The 27,563-nt window shown below is 46.9% G+C and overlaps 1 protein-coding gene across 1 annotated transcript in view; it reads left to right on the forward strand.

Annotated features, from left to right (window-relative positions):
* The window catches only part of EPS15 (epidermal growth factor receptor pathway substrate 15), a 792,619-nt gene that overhangs the window by 730,239 nt on the left and 34,817 nt on the right, over positions 1-27,563 (forward strand). Inside the window, exon 24 of the mRNA XM_069232684.1 lies at positions 17,838-18,025. Coding sequence (XP_069088785.1) covers positions 17,838-18,025 — 188 coding nt within the window. The remainder of the gene's footprint in view (positions 1-17,837; positions 18,026-27,563) is intronic.

Raw genomic sequence — 27,563 nt, forward strand, 5'->3', positions numbered from 1 at the left:
TCACTCTCCTTTTCAAAAGTTCTGCTGCTGTGTAGTTAACTCACCCGTGGCTTACATCACATAGATACAAAGTGCTGCACAGCGCAGGATTGGTTACTACATTGGTTGTATGTGTGCCGGGGAACGGTACAGTACAGGAATAGAGAGCAGTGCTGAGCAGTATGTGTGTGGTGATGCATGAATTGGGTGTATGTATACCTGTGAGGAATATATTATATGAGAAATATACTGTGGAGTCAATACATGATGAAAGTATATATTGGGTGTAGGTGTACTTGTGAGAAGTACAATACATGAAGGGTGTAGTGGTGTGCAGCGTGTGCATGGTGAATGTGTGTGCTGGAAGGTTGTGTGCAAGTGGCACACCATAGCACAATACAGAAAGGCTACAGTACTGAGCAGTGCTCGGAGTGAATGTGTGTGCTGAGTGTATGCGTGTGCTGAGTGTATGCGTGTCTGTGCTAGCACAATGCATGGAGATGACAGTGCTGGATAGTGTGTGCTGTTCACATACATTGAGTGCAAGTGTGCCTGTAGTGGTACGTTACATGGATGATACTGGTTCCATTTTGGGAAGCCCAGGTCTTGCTGGTGAGGACATGAGGTAGTAGAGGAATTCCCTCATACAGATGTGTATTGCTGCAGTCCTCTGAGTTGGGTGGGACACCCTGGAGAAGGGAGAGAGAGACACTCTGTACACTTGAAAGGGTGTTCTTCGTTTCAGTGAGAGATTACAAGGATGGGGGCCTGGGCAAATCTCAAGAAGAAGACAGAGCTGATAAGGGAATCGTAAAGAGTTGTACTGGGAGCGCGGGGTTACCCTTTTGATGCACGTATGTAGGAAGCTGGCATGGTGTGTGGTGGGTACCTAAGGTACTTCCACCTCATACCAGGTCCAGGTATCCCCTGTTAGTGTAGTGTAGCCAGTGCTTAGAAGCCAGGCTCTCTAGAGTTAGCTGTGGATGAGCAGCCTAAGCTTATCTAGGAAACATGTAAAGCCCATGCAGAACCACTGTAGTCACGCAGCACTTACACACATGAAAGTAAACACGGTTACAAAGATAAAGATACTTTATTTTTAGGGACACTATACCAAAAGTACGAGAGAGGCAACCCCTCTGTAAGGAAATGCCTCCTTGGCATGGTTACCCCCTGACTTTTTGCCTTGGCTGATGCTAAGTTCTGATTTGAAAGTGTGCTGGGACCCTGCTAACCAGGCTCCAGCACCAGTGTTCTTTCCCTAAACTGTACTTTTTTCTCCACAATTGGCACAACCCTGGCACTCACGTAAGTCCCTTGTAACTGGTACCCCTGGTACCAAGGGCCCTGATGCCAGGGAAGGTCTATAAGGGCTGCAGCATGCCTTATGCCACCCTAGGGACCCCTCACTCAGCACATGCACACTGCCTCTCAGCTTGTGTGTGCTGGTAGGGAGAAAATGACTAAGTCGACATGGCACTCCCCTCAGAGTGCCATGCCAGCCTCACACTGCCTGTGGCACAGGTAAGTCACCCCTCTAGCAGGCCTTACAGCCCTAAGTTTGGAGGATTCCCCCCAATAGGATTAGGGATGTGTCCCCCTCCCCACAGGGAGGAGGCACAGAGGGTGTAGCCAGCCTCAAGGACAGTAGCCATTGGCTACTGCCCTCCCAGACCTAAACACACCCCTAAATTCAGTATTTAGGGGCTCCCCAGAACCTAGGAAACTAGATTCTGCAACCTTAACAAGGCCCCAGCCCTACCAGCCTGTCTCCCAAAACAGCGACGCATCCAACAGGGAAAAGCGACCTCTGAAGCCTCAGAGGACTGCCCTGCACACAAAGACCAAGAAACTCCTGTGAACAGCGGCCCTGTTCAAAATCCTGCAACTTCTTTGCAGCAAAGAAGCTACTTAAAGACCTCACGTTTCCCGCTGGAAGCGTGAGGCTTTCCACTCTGCACCCGACACCCCCGGCTCGACCTGCAGAAAACCAAAACCTCAGGGAGGACTCCCCGGCGACTGCGAGCCCGTGAGTAACCAGAGACGACCCCCCTGAGCCCCCACAGCGACGCCTGCAGAGAGAATCCAGAGGCTCCGCCTGACCGCGACTGCTTGTAACAAGGGACCCGATGCATGGAGCCAACACTGCACCTGCAGCCCCCAGGACCTGAAGGAACCAAACTCCAGTGCAGGTGCGACCCCCTGCCTAGCCCAGGTGGTGGCTACCCTGAGGAGCCCCCCCTTGTCTGCCTGCAGCGTTGAAGTGACCCCCGGGTCCCTCCATTACTTCCTATCTAAAACCCGACGCCTGTTTGCACACTGCACCTGGCCGCCCCTGTGCCGCTGAGGGTGTACTTTCTGTGCCTGCTTGTCCCCCCCTGCCCCCGTCACCCCCCCCCCCCTCCCCCCCCCACCCCGGTGCCCTACAAAACCCCCCTATCTCCCCCTGAGGACCCGGGTACTTAACTGCTGGCAGACTGGAACCGGGACTGTTCTCCATTGAAGCCTGTGTGCTTTGGGAACCTCTTTGACCTTTACACCTGACTGACCCTGAGCTGCTGGTGTGGTAACTTTAGGGTTGCCTTCAACCCCCAACGGTGGGCTACCTTGGCCCCAACTTTGAGACTTGTAAGTGTTTTACTTACCTGCAAACCTAACCTTTACTTCCCTCCCCCAGGAACTGTTGATTTTTGCACTGTCCACTTTGAAAATAGCTTATTGCCATTTTTACAAAGACTGTATATGATATTGCTTTTATTCAAAGTTCCTAAAGTATCTAAGTGAAGTACCTTACATTTAAAGTATTAATTGTAAATCTTGAACCTGTGGTTCTTAAAATAAACTAAGAAAATATATTTTTCTATATAAAAACCTATTGGCCTGGAATTGTCTTTGAGTGTATGTTCCTCATTTATTGCCTGTGTGTGTACAACAAATTCTTAACACTACCCTCTGATAAGCCTACTGCTCGACCACACTACCACAAAATAGAACATTAGAATTATCTCTTTTTGCCACTATCTTACCTCTATGGGGAACCCTTGGACCCTGTGCACACTATTTCATACTTTGAAATAGTATATACAGAGCCAACTTCCTACTCCCTCCAATAGGAGGTAACACACAAATTATATACACTAGTTCCCAGAAATAGGCACAGAAAGTGATATAAAACAGTGCAAATGCAGTTAGACAGTAGTGACCCTAGAGGAAGCCCAAACCATGTACTAAAAAAATGAAATACGAACACAGGACCTCCACCTAGGTAAGTGCAATGTGTAGAGGGGAGCTGGGGGTATTAGAAAAACTCAAAGGTAAGTACCACAGTGCACCCTAGCGACCAGGAGAAAAGGGAGTAAGTTAGCGTATTTTCCCCAAACGGAAGAAAATGCAACACCCAGACAAGACTCCAAGAAACCAGCGGTGGTTTCCTGAAGTGGAAGACCTGTGGAAGAAGGGCACCAAGTCCAGACGTCACAGAAGAGTCCTGGAGAAGTAGGAGCTACTACCCACCCAGCTGTGGATGTATTAGTTGGTCGACAGAGATGTGAAAAACGTCAGCCCTGCAGCCCTGGAGTCGGTAAAGAGTTCCTGATAAATGCAGACAATGCCCCACGCTGGAAGAATTGCAGTCGGGTGTTGGTGCAGGAATTCCACCAAATGTCGCGGTTGGTGGAAAGGGGAGCTTTTGGGATCCAGCAAGGCCCAGGAGGTCTCAGCACAGGAGGGGAAGTCACAGGGGACCCTCAGCAACACAGAGAGCCCAGAGGAGTGAAGGCAGCACCCACAGGATCGGGACACAGAAGTCACAGAAGAACCCGCACAGTGCGTCTGGAGAAGGTTCTCATGCTGCAGGAGAACCACGCAGAGAGCTGTGCGTCGCAGGAAGGGGTGCTGAGGGCTGGAGCTACACGTAGCCTGATGATCCCTTTGAGGAGATACAAACAAGCCTTGGCAGCTGCAAGAGATGCGGTGCACAGGGGTACTGTCCTGCATGGGAAGGCAAGGGCTTACCTCCACCAAATTTGGACAGCTGGCAGAGAGGACCAAGAGGATTACTCCGGACCACCACCCATGATGCAAGATCCACGCAGCTCAGGATGAGAGTAGATCCATGCAGCTAGTCATCATTGCTGTAGGTGTCTGCGGATGCAGGAGAGGTACTCCTTCACTCCAAGGGAGATTCCTTCTTCCTTCTTGTGCAGGCTGAAGACTTGCCGCCCTCCGAGGATGCACAGCCGGGGAAATGTTGCAGAAGCTGGAAGGAGCTGTGGAAACAATGTTGCAAGAAGTCATCTTCGTGGATGTACATTGTTGGTTCCTGGAGGGTCCAGTTGCGGTTCCAGTGGCTAGAAGTCGAAGTAAGGTTGCAGAGGAGTCCTGCTGGAATCTTGCAAGCCGATTCTGAGGACCCACCCAAGAGAGAGACCCTACCTAGCCCTCACAGGGAGAATTGTCACTTAGCCAGGTGAGCACCTATTAGGAGGGGGCTCTCACTTCACCTGCCTGGCCACTCAGATGCTCCCAGAAGCCCCTGCCAATGGTGGATTCAAGATAGCAGAACCCAGAGCTCTGGATGAGCTCTGGGCACCACCCCTGGAACGGTGATGGACAGTTTCGTGCCAGAGCAGGGACTGGAGGTCCCTAAACCGGTGTAGACTGGTTTATGCACAAAGGACGCCAAATGTGCCATTCAAAGCCTATCAGTAGCTTGGAGAGGCTATCCCTCCCAAGCCATATGACACCTATTTCCCAAAGGAAATCCTTTGTTCTGCCTTCCTGGGCTTGAGCTGTTCAATCAGTGGGGGGGCAGAAACCTGTCTGAGGAGTGGCAGAGGCTTGGTCTGCCTGGAAAACCCTGAAAGACTGGTAGGAGCAATGCTGGGGGTCCTCTAAGGAGCCCCCAGAGGGCATGGAATTATACTTTTAATACTGACAACAGTATTGGGGTATGATTCCGACATGTTTGATACCAAACATTCCTAGGTTCGGAGTTACCATTATGTAGCTGGACATAGGTAGTGACCTATGTTCAGTACACTCATAAAATGGCGTCCCCACACTCACGATGTCCATGAAAATGGCACTGGAGTTCGTGGGGGCACCTCTGCTAGTGCACACTAGTCTCACAGACAAGTACTTGCAGCCTGCCCTCTGTGCTAGGAGGGCCTGCCATAGGAGTGACTTACAGTGACCTGGTGCATTGACCTGTGGTGAAAAAGGGTGCATGCACCCTTTCACACAGGCTGCAATGGCAGGCCTGCAGAACACTTCGCCTGGGCTACTCATGGGTTGGATAATACATGCTACAGCCCATGGAGATCTCCTGGTACCCCAATGCCCTGGGTACCTGTGTACCATATACTAGGGACTTACATGGGGGCACCATTATGCCAAATGTGGAAGGAAAATGGTACAAGTTACCAAGTTAGAAGGGGAAAAGCATAATCACTGGGGTCCGGATTAGCAGGATCCCACTGAACAGTCACACTGACAAAAAGCAAAAAATGGGGGTAACCATGCCAACAAAGAGGGTACTTTCCTACAACATATCACTGTGGCTGACACTCAGGCGTGACCTGAAGTTTCTCCAATGGCCTGTGTTGTGGGACTATCAATTTTGGAGTCTCTCCTGCTGTGACATATGACCTTTCAAGAGGAAGAGAAGTATGTACTTCAGAAGAAGCAGAACCCCAACTTAAACCTCAGAGGCCTCTATTACTGGGGCCTGTCAGACCTTATGCGGGCCCCCACGGTGTCTAAATAAACACACTGGGGCTGGTTGCGGTCAGTAACTCTCCGTGCGCACACTGTGCATGCAGGCTGGGGTTTCTTCCTATTTATTAGCTCGCCTGTGACTTCCAGTGTTGGGTTGTGCCATTGTGTGCATATGCCACAGGGAGGAACCCTATTTGTAGGAAAATGGCTACCTGTTGCAGTTGCCCCCCACTTTTTGCCTGATATTGATGCTGACTTGACTGAGACGTGTGCTGGGACCCTGTTAACCAGGCCCCAGCACCAGTGTTCTTTCACTTAAAAATGTACCATTGTTCCACATTTGGCACATCCCTGGCACACACATAGGTCCCCTGTACCACTGGTACCAAGGAAGGTCCATAAGGGCTGTAGCACATGTTGTGCCACCCTAAGGGACCCCTCACCTAACACATGCACACTGCCATTGTAGATTGTATGTGTTGGTGGGGAGAAAAAGGCAAAGTCAACATGGCATCCCCCTCAGGATGCCATGCACACAAAATGCTGCCTTTGGCATAGGTAAGTCACCCCTCTAGCAGGCCTTACAGCCCTAAGGCAGGGTGCACTGTACCACAGGTGAGGGCATAGCTGCATGAGCAATATGCCCCTACAGTGTCTAAGTCTATTCTTAGACATTGTAAGTACAGTGTGGCCATATTGAGTATATGGTCTGGGAGTTTGTCAAAAACAAATTCCACAGTTTCGTAATGGCTACACTGAATACTGGGAAGTTTGGTGTCAAACTTCTCAAAATAATAAACCCACACTGATGCCAGTGTTGGATTTATTAAAAAAATGCGCACAGAGGGCATCTTAGAGATGCCCCCTGTATTTTACCCAATCCTTCAGTGCAGGACTGACTGGTCTGTGCCAGCCTGCCACAGAGGGATGAGTTTCTGCCCCCCCCCCCCTGGGGTGAGAGCCTTTGTGCTCTCTGAGGCCAGAAACAAAGCCTGCACTGGGTGGAGATGCTGAACACCTCCCCCCTGAAGGAACTGTAACACCTAGCAGTGAGCCTCCAAGGCTCAAGCTTCGTGTTACAATGCCCCAGGGCACTCCAGCTATTGGAGATGCCCCCCCCCCCCCCCCTTGGACACAGCCCCCACTTTTGGCGGCAAGTCCAGGGGAGATCATGAGAAAAACAAGGAGGAGTCACCCACCAGCCCCTAAGGTGTCCTGAGCTGAGGTGACCCCTACCTTTAGAAATCCTCCCTCTTGAGTTTGGAGGATTCCCCCAATAGGATTAGGGATGTGCTCTCCCCACAGGAAGGAGGCACAAAGAGGGTGTAGCCACCCTCAAGGACAGTAGCCATTGGCTACTGCCCTCCCAGACCTAAAGGCACCCCTAAATTTTAGTATTTAGGGGCTCCCCAGATCCCAGGAAATCAGATTCCTGCAACCTGAAGAAACAAGAAGGACTGCTGACCTACAAGCCTGCAGAGAAGGAGGAAGACGACAACTGCTTTGGCCCCAGCCCTACCGGCCTGTCTCCAACTTCGAAAACCTGCTCCAGCGACGCGTCCGACAGGGACCAGCAACCTCTGAAGCCTCAGAGGACTGCCCTTGTCTAAAGGACCAAGAAACTCCAGTGAACAGCGGCCCTGTTGAAAACCAGCTACTTCTTTGCAACAAAGAAGCCACTTTCAAAGACTGCACGTTTCCTGCCGGAAGCGTGAGACTTCGCACTCTGCACCCGACGCTCCCGGCTCGAGATCCAGAGAACAAACACCTCAGGGAGGACTCCCAGGCAACTGCAAGCCCATGAGTAACCAGAGACGACCCCCCCCCGAGCCTCCACAGCGACACCTGCAGAGAGAATCCAGAGGCTCCCCCTGACCGCAACTGCCTGTAACAAGGGACTTGACGCCTGGAACCAACACTGCACCGCAGCCCCCAGGACCTGAAGGAACCAAACTTCAATGCAGGAGTGACCCCTCCAGACGACCCTCTCCCTAGCCCAGGTGGTGGGTGTCCAGAGAAGACCCCCTGTGCCTGCCTGCACCGCTAGAGTGACCCCCGGGTCCCTCCATTGTTTCCTACCTGAAACCCGACGCCTGCTTTGCACACTGCACCTGGTCGCCCCTGTGCCGCTGAGGGTGTGTTTTATGTGCCTACTTGTGTTCTTCTCCCCCCCCCCCCCCCTCCTGTGCTCTACATAACCCCCCTGGTCTGCCCCCCGAGGACGCAGGTACTTACCTGCTGGCAGACTGGAACCGGAGCACCCCTGTTCTCCTTAGGCGCCTATGTGTTTTGGGGACCTCTGCACCTGACCGGCCCTGAGCTGCAGGTGTGGTAACTTTGGGGTTGTCTTGAACCTCCAACGGTGGGCTGCCTATGCCCCAGAACTGAGACTTGTAAGTGTTTTACTTACCTCCTAATCTAACCTCTACTTACCTCCGCCAGGAACTGTAGATTTTTGCACAGTGTCCCCTTTAAAAATAGCTTATTGCCATTTTAACAAAGACTGTATATGATATTGCTTTTATTCAAAGTTCCTAACATATCTAAGTGAAGTACCTTACATTTAAAGCGTTTAATGTAAATCTTGAACCTGTGGTTCTTAAAATAAACTAAGGAAATATATTTTTCAATATAAAAACCTATTGGCCTGGAGTAAGTCTTTGAGTGTGTGTTCCTCCTTTATTGCCTGAGTGTGTACAACAAATGCTTAACACTACCCTCTGATAAGCCTACTGCTCGACCACACTACCACATAATAGGGCATTAGAATTATCTAATTTTGCCACTCTCTTACCTCTAACAGGAACTCTTGGACTCTGTGGACGCTATTTCTTACTTTGAAATAGTATATACAGAGCCAACTTCCTACAGCTGTTGAAGGCAAACTCGCCCCAGACAGTAGTCTCCCACCTCCATACTGCAGCGAACCTCTTGCAGTCGCCGGGGTTCACTATCAACATGCCAAGTCACACCTGACTCCTTCTCAGATGCTCCTTTTCATTGGAGCTGTCCTGGATACAGTGCAGTTTCGGGCGTATCCTCCCGAAAAGCGAGTCCATGATATTCAGGCAATGATACCGATGTTTCAGCCTCTATCCTAGATTTTGGTGAGAATGATTGAGGCTGCTGGGCCTCATGGCCTCCTGCATCCTGCTACTTCAAAAGGCCAGATGGCATATGCGGGCTCTGCAGTGGGACCCGAAGTTCCAGTGGGCGCAGTATCAGGGGAATCTCTCCGACAAGGTCCAGATCTCGGAAGGAACTGCGAGAGACCTGCAGTGGTGGTTAAGAAATCAGGATTGAATCAAAGGCAGATCCCTCTCCTTTCCCCAAACAGATCTTACAGTGGTGACAGATGCGTCACTCCTGGGATGGGGCGGCCACTTGGGAGAGGTGGAGATCAGAGGCCTCTGGTGGAAACCGGGCTCCATATCAACCTTCTTGAGGTCCGAGCGATTCGACTAGCATTAAAAGCATTTCTTCCCTCTCTCAAAGGTAAAGCAGTGCAGGTGTTCACATACATCACCACCATGTTGTACTACAGCAAACAAGGCAGAGTGGGGTCGTGGACCCTTTGTCAAGAGGCTCTTTGCCTCTGGACTTCGCTGGAACATCAGGGCATTTCCCTGGTGGTTCAAGACTTGGTGGGCTCCCTGAAGGCCAGGGCAGACTAATTCAGACGACGATGCGTGGTCGATCACAAATGGCATCTCCATCCGGAGTGCAAGGTGTTTTCCTTCAGTGGGGAGAACCTTGGTTAGACTTGTTCGCCTCTGTAGAGAACGCGCAATGTCATCTGTTTTGCGCGTTGGAGTTTCCAAAGCAGCATTCATTCGGCACACTTCATCTCAAGTGGAACTCAGGCCTCCTGTACGCTTTTCCACCCATACCACTTCTGCCCAGAGTTCTGAAGAAGATCAGGCAAGACCGGGCCCGAGTAGTCCTGGTGGCTCCAGACTGAGCATGAAGAGTCTGGTATCCTGAGCTCTTGAGCATGGCATAGCTCCTCCCATCAGACTGCCTCTTCGGAAGAATCTTCTGTCGCAGCAGCAAGGGGAGTGTCATCCACCTGAACCTGTCCACCCTCCGCCTCCTTGCATGGCGATCGAGCGGCGACAGTTGATGACTTTTGACCTGCCACCCGAAGTCTGTAATGTCATCTTAGCAGCCAGGCATCCCTCAACCAAAAATGTATACGCTTGTTGTTGGAAGAATTTTGTGGCATGGTGCATCGACAGATCTGTTGATCCACTATCTGCTCCTCTCTCTCAAGTTCTTCTCTTTAGTCTTTCCCTTACCCAACAAGGCTCTACCCTGGGCACCCTTAAGGGATATATCTCTGCTATTTCTGCTTTCTTGAGGTTGCCAGATCAACCTTCTTTATTAAAATCTCCCATTGTTGGGAGGTTTCTTAAAGGCCTCACACATCTTTTTCTTCCTATCCCATTCATCATGCCCCAATGGGATCTGAACCTAGTCTTAACATACCTTATGTGTGCCCCATTCGAGCCGCTTCACAACTGTCCTTTACGGCTCGTAACCATCAAAACTGTCTTCTTAGTTGCCATCACCTCTACCCACAGAGTAAGTGAGCTCCACGCTCCTTCATTTTAAACCACCTTTCCTGGCAATACACCCTGACAAAGTGGTACTACGCACAAGGGCTTCTTTTCTACCGAAAGTAGTGACAACCTTGCATTTCGGGCAGTCCATCACTTTGCCTACCTTTTATGCACCCCCACATCCCTCACATGAGGATGACACTCCACCGCCTGGATCCAAAAAGAGCATTGGTGTTCTACCTTGATTGTACCAAAGACTTCGGGTGGACGATCAATTCTTTGTGGAATAAGTGGGTGCAAAGAAGGGGAAGGTGGTGCTGAAGAGGACCATTTCACGATGGGTGCTCTTATGCATCAAAATGTGCTATGCTCTGGCTAAGAAGTAACCCCCTGAAGGTTTGCGTGCTCATTCCACCAGAGCTACTGCTGCTACCACAGTGTTAGCACAGGGCATTCCAGTCCTGGACATCTGCCAGGCAGCAACGTGGGCATCTCTACACACTTTTACCAGACACTACTGCCTGGACAGTTAGGTCCGCAGAGACGGCTACTTTGGCCGTTCGGTCCTGCAGGACTTCTTGGTGTGATCTTGGTTTGCAGCCCACCACTGGGGATGGTATTGCTCGGGTATCTATTAAAAGGTAAGGAATCTGCAACTAGAAGTCTCTTTCAGATGTACAAGTTACTTACCCTCGGTAACGATATAACTGGTAGAGACATATTCTAGTTGCAGATTCCTTACCAACCCGCCCATCCTCCGCACTGCGAACTGATTTCTAGGGACAGGAACTTCCCTTTAAGGGCCCTAGTTTTGGTGCACCATTCTCAGTGTTCTTCATGGCTCTGTGCTACTTGCGTGGAAAGTTGTGAAAAGAAACTGACGTCCGTGCACCAAGGTGGTGCCTATATATGACTGCAACGTCATCACGGTGACCACAACGCAAATGACACCCGTGGAGTCGATCGACTCGAAGAAAAATCTCTGGATCCAGACTGACGCCTGGGGAAATTCAAAGTTACAGAATTTGTAACTAGAATATGCCACTACCAGATATATTGTTACCGAAGGTAAGTAACTTTTACTACTCTGTCTTGGAGCGGAGCCTTCTTAATGGCCTGGAACGCGTTGTCTTCCACCTTTCTCTATGCCCAGGGGTGGACGTTTTGATGAGGTATCGTAGAGGGCCGGCTAATGTCGCCAGGTTGGGTATGAATCTCCACAGTATGTTGTGAGGCCAAGGACTTCAGCAGTAGGGGATGGTTGTGTGGCTGCCTCATAAATGTCGATGCACATGGCTCGGTCGACTTTGATGCTGGTGTTGGAGAATATTTACCCGAAGAACTCCATTTCTAGGTGGAAGAACTGGCATTTTCTGTGACTGAGAGTGGTGCCGGCTGAGGCAATTCTCTTGAGTGCTGCGTGGAGGTGGCAGCGACAGCTTTCAATGGTGGGGCCGTGGATTAGGATGGCGTCACTGATACTGACAACTTCTACGAGGACTTCACAAATGGCATTCTGGAAAATCTCCACTACAGGTGATATCTAACAGTTGAGTGCGCGGTAGTAGTGGAGGTAGACTTGAGTGGAAAATGTTGTTCCATATCTGCTGTCCTTGTGCAGCTCAAGCTGATGGTATCTTGAGTTTAGATCAAGTTTTGAGAACCACTTGGGGTCATTAATATCGGCGATTAGGTCATTGATTGTGGGGGAGATTTGACACTCCATTTGTATGTCCCTGCTGGGAAGGCACATGTTGATCGTATGCGGATGCATCCGGTTTGCTTGGGCTTGTTTGCGACTATTCTGGGAAACACCCACGGTGTGGTACCTGACACCTTTTCTATGACTCCGGCATCTTCCAGCTTTTGCAGCTCCCCCTCAGTAGCAGGCGAAGGTGGAATGGGCTCTCTGATGTCTTAGTGTGACAATGCAGATTGTGGGGTCAATGTAGAGAGATATTGGCTGTCCCTTCAGGTGGCCCAAGCCAGTGAAGATGGGTGGAAAATCAAGGAGCAGGGAGTCAATGTCACTGGAGAGGTCCTGATGGCAGCAGTGAACTGGATGAGCTGTAGGTGCTCTGCAGTGTTGCAGCTGAGGAGTGTTTGAGTTAGTGGAGGTAACTAAGAATTTTATGGGGCAGACGTGGGTGCCATGAGATATGGAGCAGGTGAAGACTCCGGTCTGATGGATGGAGTATGAACTCCCAGACGCAAAGATGCTGGCAGTGGTGGGCAGCAATGTAGGACTCTGATGTAAAGCCTGTAAATTCTTACCACCGGTGTCTTTGACTGATGTGCCTGTGTCAGTCAAGGCTGTGACTGAGGTGTGTATCGGATGAGTATAAGACTGGTTGCTTGCGCTCGTTGCAAGGGTTTTCCTGGTTCAGGGGTGCATGAGAACCGGAAGGCCTTGTCATCGTTTTAAGTTGAAGCATCACAGAGGGTTGAGGTAGTGACCACTCCCTCCAGGAGTGGGTGTGTGTTCTTGCGTCACTGCCCTTACACCTTGGTGCTTGACGTTGCCACATGCACTTGTAGTCATGGCTCAGCGCCCACCATGGCAAACATTGGCAAAGTGGTTGGGGTGTTGACATGCAGAGCAGGTTTTGCCATAGTCTGGGCATTCAGCGATCAGGTGTGTGGGGAACCTGCAGTAGTCACAGAGTTAATCAGTTTGGGTGGTTGCTGGCGAGCAGGTGGGCTTTTAGAGATGGCCTGGGCTGTTTCTGTTTTGATGGGCTTCAGTGCAGGTTCCGGGGTAGCGGAGATCCTATGGAATGCCATTTCGATCTGGTCTGCCTGATCCTTGGACACTTCATGGGAGTGTGCAAGCATCAGGATTTCGTCCAGTGCATGTTGGGCCGGCAAAGTATGTTATCACCCCAGGGCAACAGACTGACACCCTTGGATGATTTGGGCCCTCACCTCCTTCTGTGGATCGTCCTCTGTACAGGTACTAGCGAGTTCTTAGAAGAAAACGTAGAAGAGATCAATGGATTTTCCTTGCTGCTGTCGAGCCTGATGAAGCTTGAACCTCTCAAAATCTGTAATTGGGGTAATAGTAGGCATTGAGAGCAAAAATAGCTTTGTCGTAATCATTGCCTGTGCCAGTGTCAGAGAGATTGTGGAACAGCTTAAACAATCCTTCCCTGTGTATTACAGCAGCAGGAAATGTTTTGTATCTCCATCAGTCTGTTTAGTGGCCTTGAAGTAGTTGTTCAGACGGGTGACCCACGTATGCCAGTGTGGGGCTGCCATGGTATGGTCGCTGAGTTCGCTGAAGGATGGCAACGGGTCGATTGCATCTCCAATGGTGTGAGCCAGCATTAGACGAGGTAGAAGTGGGAGCGGCACTTGCTGTTCTGGCATCGCCTGTGCATCATCTTGATAGTTGACGCTCATCTTGGGTAATGGCTGCAACTACCACTAGTGTGTGGGACCTGGCCAAGGTAATGCGAAATCCTTAGTGCCGGTTGTGAAGGAGGTTGCATGGGCCAGGTGCTTGAATGGGGTGCAGGGCATGGTGGCACCAGGTGGTGCAGCAACTGTTTCCTGGGGAGGAGCTGAAGGTTGGTGTGCACTTCATGCTGTGGGTCGTATGAACGTAGATGTGGCATGGGGGGTGGGCTTACACAGACCCTGTTGATGAGTGCCTGGGGGAAGGCTCTGCAGCAGGCGTGGTTTACCATGTGGGTTCAGTGGGGCCGGCACCTCTTTGTCACCACTAAAGTGCTGGGGCCTGTTGGGCCTTAAGCAGTAAACACACTGAGGTGGGGTGCAGTCAGTAACTCTCAGTGTGCACAATTGCATGGGCAAAGCTTTGCCCTATTCATTAGTTCACCTTCGCCCTGTGAGGAAGAAGAGAGCGTTGAAGGGAGCGAGGACCAATGGAGAGCCCTGTCGAGTGGTCTCCCATTGAAAGGACACAGATGCTGCACCAGTCAGGTCATTGCCCGTGTATAGATTCAAGTCAACAACATATGCCAGGAGAGGGCTGCTGTTAAAATAGCTGTGAGCGGAGTGCTGTGTGGGAAGAGTAAAGCTTGCGTGGCCTTGTTGCAGTAACAGTGTATACCAGGTGGGGCCGCCGTGGAAGATACTGCTGGATAACAAGGGCTGAAGCCAGAGTATAACACTATCTGCAAAATACAGATATGCCACAAGGGGGTCACTTGTGTATGGGCTACTCTGCGGGCCAGTGCCTTGCTTGGTAGTTTTGCAGCAACCCTGTGCTAGAAGGGGCTGGGAGGATCGGGCCACCGCCCAAGAACTGATAAGTCGTATAACCCATATTTCGCAGAGAAGCATTAAGGATTGTTCCCGCCATGCCCCCATGAACTGAGGACAATGCAGTGGGTGCATCACCATATCACTGGTACCTCGATTGGGAGCATCGAAATCCAACCCTCCATCCTCCCACTTTGCAGAATCTACTATCACGACTTTAGTGTGTTTCTGGGGAAGTAGGGTAACTTTACTCCTGCTTTTCAGGGTCTTGGGGTGGGGTATCTTGGACACCCTTAGTGTTTTCTTACACTCCCATCGACCCTCTACACACTACACTAGGCCTGGGGTCCCTAAGTGGTTTGCATTCCACTTTCTTAGTATATGGTTTGTGTTGCCCCTAGGCCTATTGCATCCTACAGTGTTTGCACTACTTTTCTAACTGTTTGCTTACCTGATTTTGGTTTGTGTGTATATTTTGTGTATTTTACTTACCTCCTAAGGGAGTATATCCTCTGAGATACTTTTGGCACATTGTCACTAAAATAAACTACCTTTATTTTTAGTAACTCTGAGTATTGTGATTCTTATGATATAGTGCTGTATGATATAAGTGGTACAGTAGGAGCTTTGCATGTCTCCTAGTTCAGCCTAAGCTGCTCTGCTATAGCTACCTCTAGCAGCCTAAGCTGCTAGAACACTACTAATCTACTAATAAGGGATAACTGGACCTGGCACAAGGTGTAAGTAATATCAGGTACCCACTATAAGCCAGGCCAGCCTCCTACAGCTACAAAAACCAAACAAAGTACAATTGATACATATGCTTGATATCTATTGACAGCTGTACTTACCCGTAACAATTTTTTTTTGGTTCTAGTAATAAAGTAACAAGATATATTTTTGTTATATAAAAACCATTGGCCTCTGTTAAACCTCTGGGGAACCCCTGGACTCTGTACACACCATACCTCACTTGGGTATAGTATATACAGAGCCAGCTTCCTACACGTGTAATTCGGTAGAGTAACTGGAGTATGTAACTTATGAAGATACCAATACCTGAACATGACCGGTCTTAACTACAGCTTCATATCTTCAGTCGTAACATTTCTAATAAGAACAGAGAGTAAAATGCTTTTCTGCTTGTCTGTTTTTCCCCCTCTCGCCTCTGGTTTAATATACAATCATTTAGATAATATGGAGGGTTAGGTCATGCACTCTGTGATGTCCATTTTGATTACTGGATATTGCAAGTGAACAGGGAAGCCATCCTAAGGGATGTACTTGACACTGGTCATTACGAGTTCCTCAGCTACATAATGGCTTCACTGAAACCTATGGTGTTTGGTATCAAACACCTCGTCTTAATAAATCCAGGCTGAAGCTAGCCTTGGATTTATTATGGCATGCACCCAGAGTGCACCTTACAGGTGCCCCTGAAAATCAGCTAGTCTCTGAGTGCTGGCTGACTGGTCTCCACCAGCCTGCCACCACAGACATGTTTCTGACCTCATGGAGGTGAGAGACTGCATTTTCAGAGGCCAGAACCAATGCCTGCTCCAGTGGAAGGTGTTGTCTACTCCAACAGGATGGCTAGTGAATCTGAATACCCGGGCCAGGGACTTCAAAGATCCTGCTGCCTTTAGTATGAGACCCCCAGCTTCCCCCAGGCGTGGGAGTTGCCACCCCCTGCCCTGAGGCCCACTTGACAACCAGATAGGTGGGAAAATGAGCTAGGCAGTAGGCGTCTTCCACCTTTGGGCTAGCCACACTGCTATGGTGGCTACCTGAAATGGACACTCGAGGAAGGGCTTGATCTTCTTGATTTTGGTGGAAATTCTGGGACAGGGTTATGCCCACTTCCCACAGGAAGTGGTCATATAGGGGGTGTAGTCACTCCAAGGGTAAGTAGCCCAATGGCTACTACTCTACACTCCCCTAAATAGAATTTGTAGGTGGCCCCCTGACACCAGAACAGATTCATCTGACCCAAAAAGAAGAGGACAAAGAAGAGCCGAAGGAGTGAGAACCGTGGACGACTGGTGGACCTTTGGTGCAAAACCCTGCCTACCTAGCTGCTAGAGTCCGGACACTCGTGACATCCCAACTTGTTATCTAGCTGTGGGGACACCAAAAGTCTCAGAAGTTCCCCAGCACTTTGCCAGCCTGTCAGCATCTCTCTTGGAGTGGAGGAGCCACTTTCCTGCTTCCTGCAGGCATGAACTGCAACATCTGGCTCACCGTCCTGGTGACCACCAGGTCCACCGATGCAGCAGCTGTTCAGGAGAAGGTCACCGTGCTCCAAGAGGCCAGTCCATCCCCCCTCCAAGTAATAAGACATCAGGATTAACTGTATCCGTTCTGCACCAATACCTGGGGTACCAGACTCCTTGCAACTACCAAGACCTTTTGAAGTCCAATCTGAATTCTAACATCTCATCCGAAGACCAGACGTTGAGGGACATCAGCACTGCAGAGGTCATCATCCAGAGTTGTTCAGCTGCATTGTGGTGTCCATTTTCTTGCAGGTCCCCCAAAGGACCGTGTGCGCCTTGACGCAGGATCACCGACGACAAAGACCCGCTGCACCGGAGCCCACTGGCCCAGGTCCACGACATCCAACAGTGCTCTCTTGCTCCCAGGACCCCAACCGACGAGCCCCCTGTTGGGAGCTCCCAGATTTGTCTCCAAGTCCCCCATTGCACTTTTTCTAGGTGTCCCCCGCTCCCTCCTCGTCCCACCTATGCAGTGCTCAAGACACTCGACTAGCACCACTGCACGTGGATGCCCCAGGGCAGGTAAAACTTTATCGCTGGTCTTGCTTGTGACTTTGCACACCTAGCACCTTGCAATCCACAGAGTACCCCCGAGAACTGTTTGCAAGGAACCCTTCGCGGCAAAAGTACTTTGGAACCTTTATCGCTTAAAAGTGCATTTGAGTACAAGTGTTACTTACTTGTTAAATCAATACAAATTGCACCAGTATTTATCTTCTTGGAAGTAATTGGGTGTTGAAACATCTTGTAAACAAAGTAACTACTTTCTAAACTTTGATCTTCAGTTCCTTCTCGAGTGTGTCTTATTTACTGACTCTGTGTGTTCAACAAATGCTTAGCACTACCCTCGGATAAGCCTAACTGCTGGCCCACACTACCACAAAAGAGAGATTTTGGAATTGTAACTTTTTACCACAGTAAATCAATAAGGGTCGTTTGTACTATCTGCATAGTGTACCCCTACATTTCGGTACACTACATAGCCAGCCAGCTTCCTACTGTGAGCCACCCTTTAATATTATGTATTGAGCATTTTTCGAGAATGCTTCCATTAATTGGTTGTCTCCACCTTTAGGCAAAAGGTCTTCGATCAAGAAATATGAATCCTCCAATTCGTTAAAGCGGAATGATCCATTTCAGTCTTTCAGTTTGAAAAACAGTGCTCACAAAGGACCAGAAGCAGATCCTTTTTCTGACCCTTTTGCCCCCAGTGCTCCCAATAAGGAGGCTGGTGATGAGGGAAACTTTGCCAACTTCAGTGCCGTAAGTACAACTCACCTTTGGAAAACATAATTTCGTGGAAAGAGGAGAGAAAATAATGTTAACTGGAAAAGACTTTATTTCATGTAATGTTTGTAAATTAAACATGTGCACTGTATCCATCCACTTTGGATTCGACTTGCCAGAATGTATTTCTTCCTTAATTAAAAAAAACTGTTTACTTGTATTCCTCTCAATCTCTAAAGAACTCAAATGTCCGCACTCTAGTTTTGCTATTCCTGAAGCAGGTATGCATCCCTAGTGTAACATAATAACATTTTAAGATTTTAAATGAGGTTAGCAATGGGAGCAATTGCTCACCTTCCCAAGCCTTTTTCACCTCATTACTCTTGGTAACAAACAACCGTATGTCAGTGGAGGAAATCCTCTACTTAAGCATCTTCAACACTGCAATGAGAGGGCTGTGCCTTCTCCTTACAAAGAGTTGTAGTGAGAGGGCTGTCCTCTATTGTAGATGATTGCATGTACATTGAGCAAAGAAAATATTTTTTTACATGTTTTAAAACACATTTTTAGATTTCGTTATGCGTGACAGTTTTCAAATATTTTACGTATGTAGCTTTTGTTTTTAAAGTTTTTTTTAAAGTTATCAGAATTTGGTTTAAAATTGTATCAGCCTTAAAAGTATATTATGTATAGATACAATAGTTAATTTTACAACTATGTTAAAGTACATGATACAATTGGGAGCATATGTCCCAGGTTTGAATTTTTATTTACCCTTGTCTTGTTCCAATTTACCACTTTGAAGAAATCCTGTGTACGAAGTCTTCACTGTTTCAACAAAAGTGTAGAAAATGTGTTTTTGATGTTGCTATGGTCTTGAAAGATGTACTGCCAGTTTTCATTAGCACAAGAGATTAATAATGCATTGATTGTAATATAGAAGGATAAACGAGATCTGTGCAGTTTCTTTGCCTTACTTATTTATTTGCCTCTAAATGTTCATATATGGTAATTTTTAGGTAATAAATCCTATCTTATTAAAGACCATTTACCCGTGATAATACTGATTTTAAAAGAAATCTGCCATTTCAGGAAAACTATCATACTCACTATGACTATGGTTGCTTCTTTTTAAAATTTTAATCTGGAAACACTATTTTACTAGAGCGCAGGCAGAAACTAATCTTTAGAGGCCATTCTTCCTAATTGATAAACGGATTAGTGACCCACAGGTCCCAAATTGTGCTCAAACTTTTATTTGCGATTGAATCAGGATTCCATCTCAGGCAGAAATTGCCACCTTGATCATTTTTAGCCCAAGAATTTTGACCATTAAAGTTCCCAAAGGCAAACCGTACGCTTATTGAGTTTGCACACCAGAAACTGAAGAAAAACTTGCATGCTCGAGATTGAAGGAAAACTTGTACAGTTAAGCACAATATTCCCCATTCCATGGCCTGAAACGTGGAAAGGTGTACATTTAATGCATCTTCTAAAATAGCTGATGCTAATGAAATTTGTGCAGAGGGTTTGGTCTGACTCAGAATGAAGGTCTATGTTTGAGGTCACAGAGCAGACATGAGTGGGCAGTACCAGATACTGACAGCTTTTAATTCGAATCTTTAAAAGTCTCTAAGGCAATCAAATCAAAATAAGTTGAATAATGGTAGTTACTAGCTACAAAATGTTTTGAAGATGAAAATATTGAAATAGCACGCCATTATTCCTAGGAACTAGTATATCCTATATTTTTGATCTCCCTTTACCACAACTGCACCACTTTAAAGAGAATGTAACTGCTCAGGTAGATCAGATGGTGTATGTGGTTGTCTTTCAATCTTCAAGGCTTTTTCAGAACCTTGTTATGTAGAACTTCTGCCCTTGTTTATTTTGAGTCCTATGATAAAAGCTATTTTGATGTGACAACTCTTTATTTTTTATTTTTTTATTTTAAATATTTTTAATATTTTTTTTAATATGGTTGGTCATTTTTCACCATCTGACATGATGACCGTTCTCTTTTGTGAACAGATCAGGTGCCAGGTATCCAATATCAAGATATCTGGTCTCTGTGTTAGACAGAGCCTGTTTATTGTAATCAGTCCCATAGTTCCAACTCCCTTTCATTGATTACTGTGGCCTATCTTCCTTTGCTCCTACTCAGCTCCTCTGTTATAATTTCAAATCTCAGCGATGCAGGGATAACAGAGTAGGAATGGACATAGGCATGAACGGTAAAATGTGGATTAGTACATTTTGAACTTCTGAAGACACAAAGGGAGCATATCAAAGCTGGTTCGTAAGTAGCATTTATAGAAGTCCGCTTTGAAGCAATTTTAAGTGTAAGAGCCAGTAGGAGAAGATGGTGACGAACAAAAGGAGTCTACTTCTATTATAGTGAGTGAGGACTTGGCTGATACAGCTAGACCGGACCCATGAATATAATACTGCTACATTTTGAGAAAAAATAAGGTGCAAAGAAAATATGCAATTTAAAAAAATATATGCCCTTGTTTCTCACATATGTCCTCAAAAGCACTGTACGTTGGAGCTTCTATCTTATAATGTATTGTACTGCAACCATTCTGTTTAGAAAATTATAGATAACAATAAGAGGCTGATTCATAATGGGAAGAACATATCTTGGGAACCCATGTTAAAAATGGGAAAACTAAAGGTTTTGACTGAGAATGGAGTTGCCAGGAATACACAATTCTGTTATTAGTTGATGCCAAATTGATGCAATTGATTTGCTGGTTATTGTGTGAGAAATAGTATTTACAATCGTATGTAGTAGACATTTTTGTCTGATTGTGATCTAAAGCTGAGAAATGCTTATTTCACCTTTCATATTTATTTATCACTATAAATTTCAGACAGATGGAGCAGTTTATTTGTAGAGTGATTAATTCTGTCTTTAGTAAATGTCCAGCTAATGTACGGATGAGGCAAAAGACGTCAGTGGAAAACATCCTTATCCCAAATCCGTCCAACAAATAGTGGGCTGATTATGAGGCGACCATGTACATGGGTAGTTACCCTTCTTTAAGTAACGTGAAAACTGAAACCAAAGCCTCCACGTATTGCTCATTCTAAGTCTAGTGCTTTGTATTCTTCTGGATAACATAGCTTTTAATAATACTTGTCCATTGGTAGGAGGGATAAGTTCCAGTGAGTGATCACAGCTGTCTTTGGGCAATCGGATGTTTTCCCATTTAACTCTTTTTAAGCCAAAACGACTGTAGCTGTCTGCACTTGACGGTTCCTATGATTTTGTGCTAGCACAACAGTGAAAGATAGAACTCCGCACTTTTCTGTGGTGATGTTCTCTGATCCCCTGGACATTCTTGTACTTTCAGGAATAATTTGTTATATATGGTGTGCCTTTGGTTGTTTGTAATGTTCTTATCAACTATATAAACATGTACATTGTTTAGTTTGCACTGTTTTTATTAATGACTTTTTTTATTAGTTACTAGACACATATAATAAAAGTATTCTTATCATGCTTCAGTTCTTCTTGTTACTCGCCTAACTCCTGTTAGTGTTTTCGCTGTGATGCTTGTTTCATAATTGATTACAGGATCTACACAATGTACTTACATGATCTATCTTCAAACCTAAGTTTGCTATCTAAGTGGCTGGTTGCCTCTACAACTACAACCCAGCGTTCAACAATGCCACTGAGCTATCATAAAAATCCACCACCATGCTGTTCCCATGAGGTGCCCGTTCTGCATCTGGTTTGTGTTCCAGTTTTATCCACTGGAGGCATTTCAACATGTCACTGCCAGAGTTCTACAACATGATGCTTTCAAAAGAGCACATTTGTTTGAGTGTTTGTCGATTTTGCTCAGCCACCAAGCAGAAGTAAAAATCTTTTTACGGCTGTTATTTTAAATGCCACTCCAGAACCTGTATTGTTTCCCAGCTTTTATAGGATGAAATTGTAAAATACGTAAATACTTGCTGAGAGGTTGGACCGCGTTCAAAGCTGCAGGTGCTTTATCATACGGTGAACTGTTGTTACCATGTTGGAGATCCTTTCTGGTCCTCATGTTTGTGGATGACATCAGCAACTTGGCTACCAGAAAAGAATGTGCCCATCTTTTTTTAATTAATTTCTTAAACTGCATCAAAATGGACATTAAGCCAAATTTGGCCATTTTCAAAAACCTTTGCTCTGCATAGCCAAGGTTGATTCAGAAGAGAAATGACTTGTTTCTGTATAAAAAGAAAAATATTTTGTGAAGACCATTGCTTACACAAACCACTGTACCCCAACTAAAAGCACTTCTACAGAGGTTTTGAAATTTGATTTGGAATAGACTTGCAGGGATTTCTTTTTTCTTTTTAATACAGACAACCTTATAATTGAATTAACTTTATAATTCTGTTTTTAACCAATCATAAATTAACTGCTGTGAAATGTAGACTCCATGAACTTCAAGATGATGCAAATAGTAAAATAAATCTAGCACTCTGTTCACAAAGTATCCATTTCAAATGTTTTGAAAAGCACAGGGATGGACAATTCAACTCCAAACCTCACCCTGCAGAGTCATTTTCTCATAGATGCACAGGCCAATTTATTAAAATTAAAATAAGGGTGCCTACTGAGATACAAACATATTTATCAAGTATCTTTTTTTTAATACCCTTTGGAAATACCCCCAGGCAAGTCAAGGTTTTGGATAAAGTGAAAACCCAGTAAAGTATATAGTTGTACTTAATTTAAGCCATGCATTCAATCCTAAAACATATCTAGTAACCTGTACTTGAAGACAAGCCTACTCCTTTCATGTTTCTTTGGTTTGACACTAGTTATCTTTAAATAACCAGGTTAGACTAGGGTAGCTCTTTACTCTCTGGGATAATTAAGATACAGTTCATACCTTTGAAGACAGCCTTGCTCCCTGTAGCCATGTTGGGGGTCTGCAATTAAGTCTTCTGACCAAACCTCTTCCTGTTCTCATCATCCTTTGGTGGCTGCTCGGTGGAGTCATGCTAAGATCAAATTGGCTTCTTTCAGGGACAAAGCCTTATGCTTGAAGAGTCCAAACTACTTGTCTCAAAGGCTTCCTATATCTAGAGGTCAGTAATGGATCTCTGACACCCTTCTCCTGCAACGTTCACTTTTGAAAAAGCAGATTCTACACAAAAACCTTCTAGATTTGGGATTCAGTTTACCCCGAGATCTGGCCCAGCATTTCAAAAGGGATATTCAAGAAATATCTTATTCCAGTGCCATTTCCACAAATCACTTGCTACTAGTTTACTAGGTTCCTGTCTCTGTAGACTTCACTCTGAATCAGTTATCTTTTTTGTGCAGCATCTATAAGTATATGTCCAAACGCTGCAATATTTCATATATCATCCTCTATCCTGACCCATATTAATAATTGTTGATACTGTGTACCACTGTATCACTTACTTGTGGAGCATTCCATCACCTGTTGCGTATGGCTTATGCTTTATAAAAGTTCTAATTAATAAGAGCATTTTCAGTTTCTGCTTCTCACAAATGACAGCACCGTTCATCGTGCCACATGTTCTCATGGAGGGCCAGGAGATCAGGAGAAGCCAGTCCATGCACAGCAAAGATTAGGTATTTAATTGCAACCCTATCTTTGTCGCCCGGTCTTTTTTTTACAGGCCACTCTGTTGTGATGATTGCAGCTTCCAGGAAGGCCAAAGCTTTGTCTTCCCGCATGGGTAAGTGGGCAAAGTACCTGGATTCTCCTGGAAAATATCAGTTTCTGTGGATCTAAGTCTAGCTAATGCCAGTGCCATTATAATAGTCTGCCTATAGATCCCCTGCCCTTAGCTGTTACTGACACCCTCACCTTCATCAGACATAAATTACTGCACTTTTTTCAAATAGATGTAACCACATGGGTGTATTCCAGTCGATGGTAAGTAGGTGCATGTGTGTCAGAACCCCTTTCAGGGGGCCATAGGAGAGGCAGAAACTGTTGGGGTCCAACCGGTGGGTTTGAGGTCTTTTACTTCAGATGTACCCAACCTATTATGGTATCTGAGCAACTGAGCCAAGTACCCCTTCCACACCTGTATCTCAGTGATAGCAGGGATCGAGCAGTCCCAGGCTTTTGGGGAAGTCGGTAGGTGTAAGGAAAGCACAGTCACAACCCGAAATACACCCAGTAACCCCAATAAGTGATTGTCAAGTCAAATACTTTTATGGAGAAAGGAGTATTTATCTACTAACAGTAGAGTACAATACAATGCAAATAATATACACAGTCTTCTTAAAGTAGGCCTGATAGCATTACCCGTGTAAGCCCCTGTCTCACTTCCTTGCCTGTGGACATATGGTGACATTCAAGCTAGGCTCTGCTTGTGAGTTCAAGTGTTAGAAGTTCTATGGGAACTTTTAGCAAAAGTCCATATGTCCCCACGACTTGTTGCATCAGTTTGAACAACTTCCCCCAGTATCAGTGTTTCTCACACTTGCTGAAGTGGCTGTCCTGAATCTCTGGGCAAAATTTGGTTCCAACTCATCGGGTCACAACCTGCTGACAATTACAGCTGCATGCAGTCCTAGGGTAATGGCTCCCTTCTTGGACTCCACACCCCTTCTGATGTGCAGGGGGTCTTCACCGCAAACACAGAATGGTGGTCCTTAGTTTTTCTATGATCCTCTCCAAATATATGAGAATCTCTTAGCAGCATTGATGATGATAACCCTTTTCGGTCCCAGCATTACCAAGGGCTGTGACCCCTCCCTTCGTCACAGTACGGTACCAGATTGGTGATCCTTCCTTTCAGCAGCAGCCCCCTCCTGGCATCAGTGGGGTTACATAACTCATACAGGCTATCACCACCAAGTGTGGCAGTCCAGTCCTCTCCATGGCCCCCACCATGCATAAGTTCACACAGCACACATGGGGAGATGACCTTAGTGGCATGCTGTTCTTGACAGACTGGAATCTCAAGCTGTGCTCCGAGGATCCTCTCAGAAGGACCCCTACTGGACCTTGTGCCTTTCAGGCAATCTCCTTTGCCTAATAGGGCTTACTGTTTTTGTGTAAGGCAGAAGATGGAGCTCCGTGGAATCGTTTTAGATTCTCCTGGGGCATGTCACCTCCCCCAGCATGGGACACTAGCGGACCCTTAGTCTCCAGTCCTAGTCCAATAGGTAGAACTCCTGCTGAGTGTCTCCACAAAGATGTACAGCTTCAGCTTGACAATTTGGGAGTCACCAGCTTTTCTTTTTAAAATCCATTTCCAGGCACAATTGTGATTTAGGGTGTCTGTCTTTGAAGTGCCTACTCCTTTGTTGTACTCTTCCTCCAGAAACCAGTCTATCACAGCAGGACAGTCTCCAATTTTAATAGTCCATGGGTGTCACCCTCAGTGATATGTGCATCAAAAGGAGATTACCAGAAGACCCCAGTTCTACCCTTGGATTTCTCCAGTATTGGATCTTTCATAGATTGACATGCTTGAATCAACCCTGTCGTCATAGTGGGAGTCTCATGGTAACTTCAAATACATATAGCAGTAAGTGTAACACACTAGGCCTTAATGCCCCAAATAGGCACTTTTATAGCCTATCCATGTTCTTTTATAGCCTATCCATGTTCTTTTATAAAAAAGGAACCAAACTTGAGCTACAGCCAATCAGGCGTCAACACCCTCTAGAATACTCCCAAAAGAGGCTGTTTCCCTCAGATTTTCTGCTGCACGTCTTGTGAAGGGAGTCTCCCTGAGCTCTGCTCAGTTTATTCTTCTGACAGGAAAATGTTCTCTCAGAGAACCCAGCTTTGCAGTGGACAATATGTTGCAACAGACTAAGAAAGGACTTTTCAGAGACTGTGGCAGTTGTGGGAAGAAAAGACTGCATATTGATGATCCCCACAAGAAATGCATCCAGATCACAAGGTGAGAGACTGTAAGATCTGTTGCACCTTCAGTCACAAAATCCTGAAGGACTGTGAGGGTAGGCTTTTGCTGTGGCTTCAAAAGCAGAAGGCCATCGAAAATCCGTCTTCGGATGAGAGTGAAGCCTCATCTCACGCTTCTCACTCTTTAAAAAATACCTGGAGAGAAGGGCAAACTGCCTACAGAGACTCCAAGAAAGGTGGCTAAAAAGATGAAATCTATTCCTGTGGAGAAACATAGGCGCCAGGAGAGTGCTACCTCGGGATCAGAGACCCACTTAAGACTCTCAAAAAAGGTTCACTCAGAGCATGCCACACCTGTGGGAAAAAAGGCACCCCCAAGAAGTGTCTCTCTGTCCCTGTCGCCGGAAAAGGACCTGGTAAGATTCTCCTCAGATGCTGCCAAAAAAGGCCTGTCGACAGTCACTGCGACAACGGGAACGTCGACGTTTACTACAGCGCTGCCCCCCGATGATCGTTACGTCGTCGCCACTTTCATTGACGGTGATCATTACCGCCAAGATCTATAAGAAGGCATCGTCGACGGTGGCACTCCCGTCGACAAAACACCTGCAGACGAGGGCGAAGAAGGTACAGTCAACGAGCACACCAGCGACTACGGCACCGTCAACAAGGGAACCGTCGACAGGGGAACCATCGACGACAAACTCCACCGACAAGGACATCGTCATCGCGAGAACTGTTGACGAAGAAATCAGGTTTTCTCGGCGCAACCGTCAACGGCACCATCTTCAGGAGATTTCATGGTGCAACAGGACTCTGCAAGATTCCTCCCTCTTTCTTTCATCACCATGGGGAAAAAAACATCTCCAATTCTTCTGAGGCATACCTCCCCCAAGCAAGGTGTTGCTGTACCCTCCTCCGCATCTCCTAGATAATGACGATTACATTTATTCTCAGGAGGAGGGAATGTTTGGTGCAGCCAGTAGTCCGTCGCATCTACATGTAAAATTCCAGGACCTGGATGAGGAGGATGAAGGGCAGGAACAGCCCACCTATCCGTCGGCTGCACTCCAACAGGATCCATCATACCCCGTATTTGAGACGGCGGCTTCCTTTCCCATGCCTAGATCGTTAGTGTCAGACCTCCAGGGTACGTTGAAAGATTATTACCGTAGGTTTCCACCATTGATGCCGGCGACTCCATCCATGCCCAACAGGAAACAGCCTTTTCGAGGTGCGAGGGGTAGAGGAAGTTACTCCTTTCGGGGTTGTTTCCAACAGTATAGACCGCAGTACCAGACCTCTCCAGGAGGACCCCGACAACAATACAGTCAGCAACAGCAGCATTATCGGTTGTCACCTACCGCTGCTTATAGACACCCTGCAAAGGAAGATCTGTTGCCCGTGGAAGAGATACGGGCAGAAAGCAATGACCAAACAGTCATACCAGCTTCCAACACTACCCGGGGCTTGAGAATTGGGGGTCGCATCACTCCTCACTTCTTTTTATGGTTAAGCATAACATCCGACAGGTGGGTGCTGGATATAGTGGCCAAGGGGCATACTCTGGAGTTCGTTCAGAGACCACCAAATATCCCTCCGTCAGGTCTGCCGCCTCCACGATTAAAGCAACTCCTCAAGGAAGTGTATGTGACGTTGTGCAAAGGGGCAATAGAACTGGTCCCAACTCTTCACAGGAACGGGGG

The sequence above is a fragment of the Pleurodeles waltl genome, chromosome 4_2 (assembly GCF_031143425.1).
Source record: "Pleurodeles waltl isolate 20211129_DDA chromosome 4_2, aPleWal1.hap1.20221129, whole genome shotgun sequence".
NCBI classification, from domain to species: Eukaryota; Metazoa; Chordata; class Amphibia; order Caudata; family Salamandridae; genus Pleurodeles; species Pleurodeles waltl.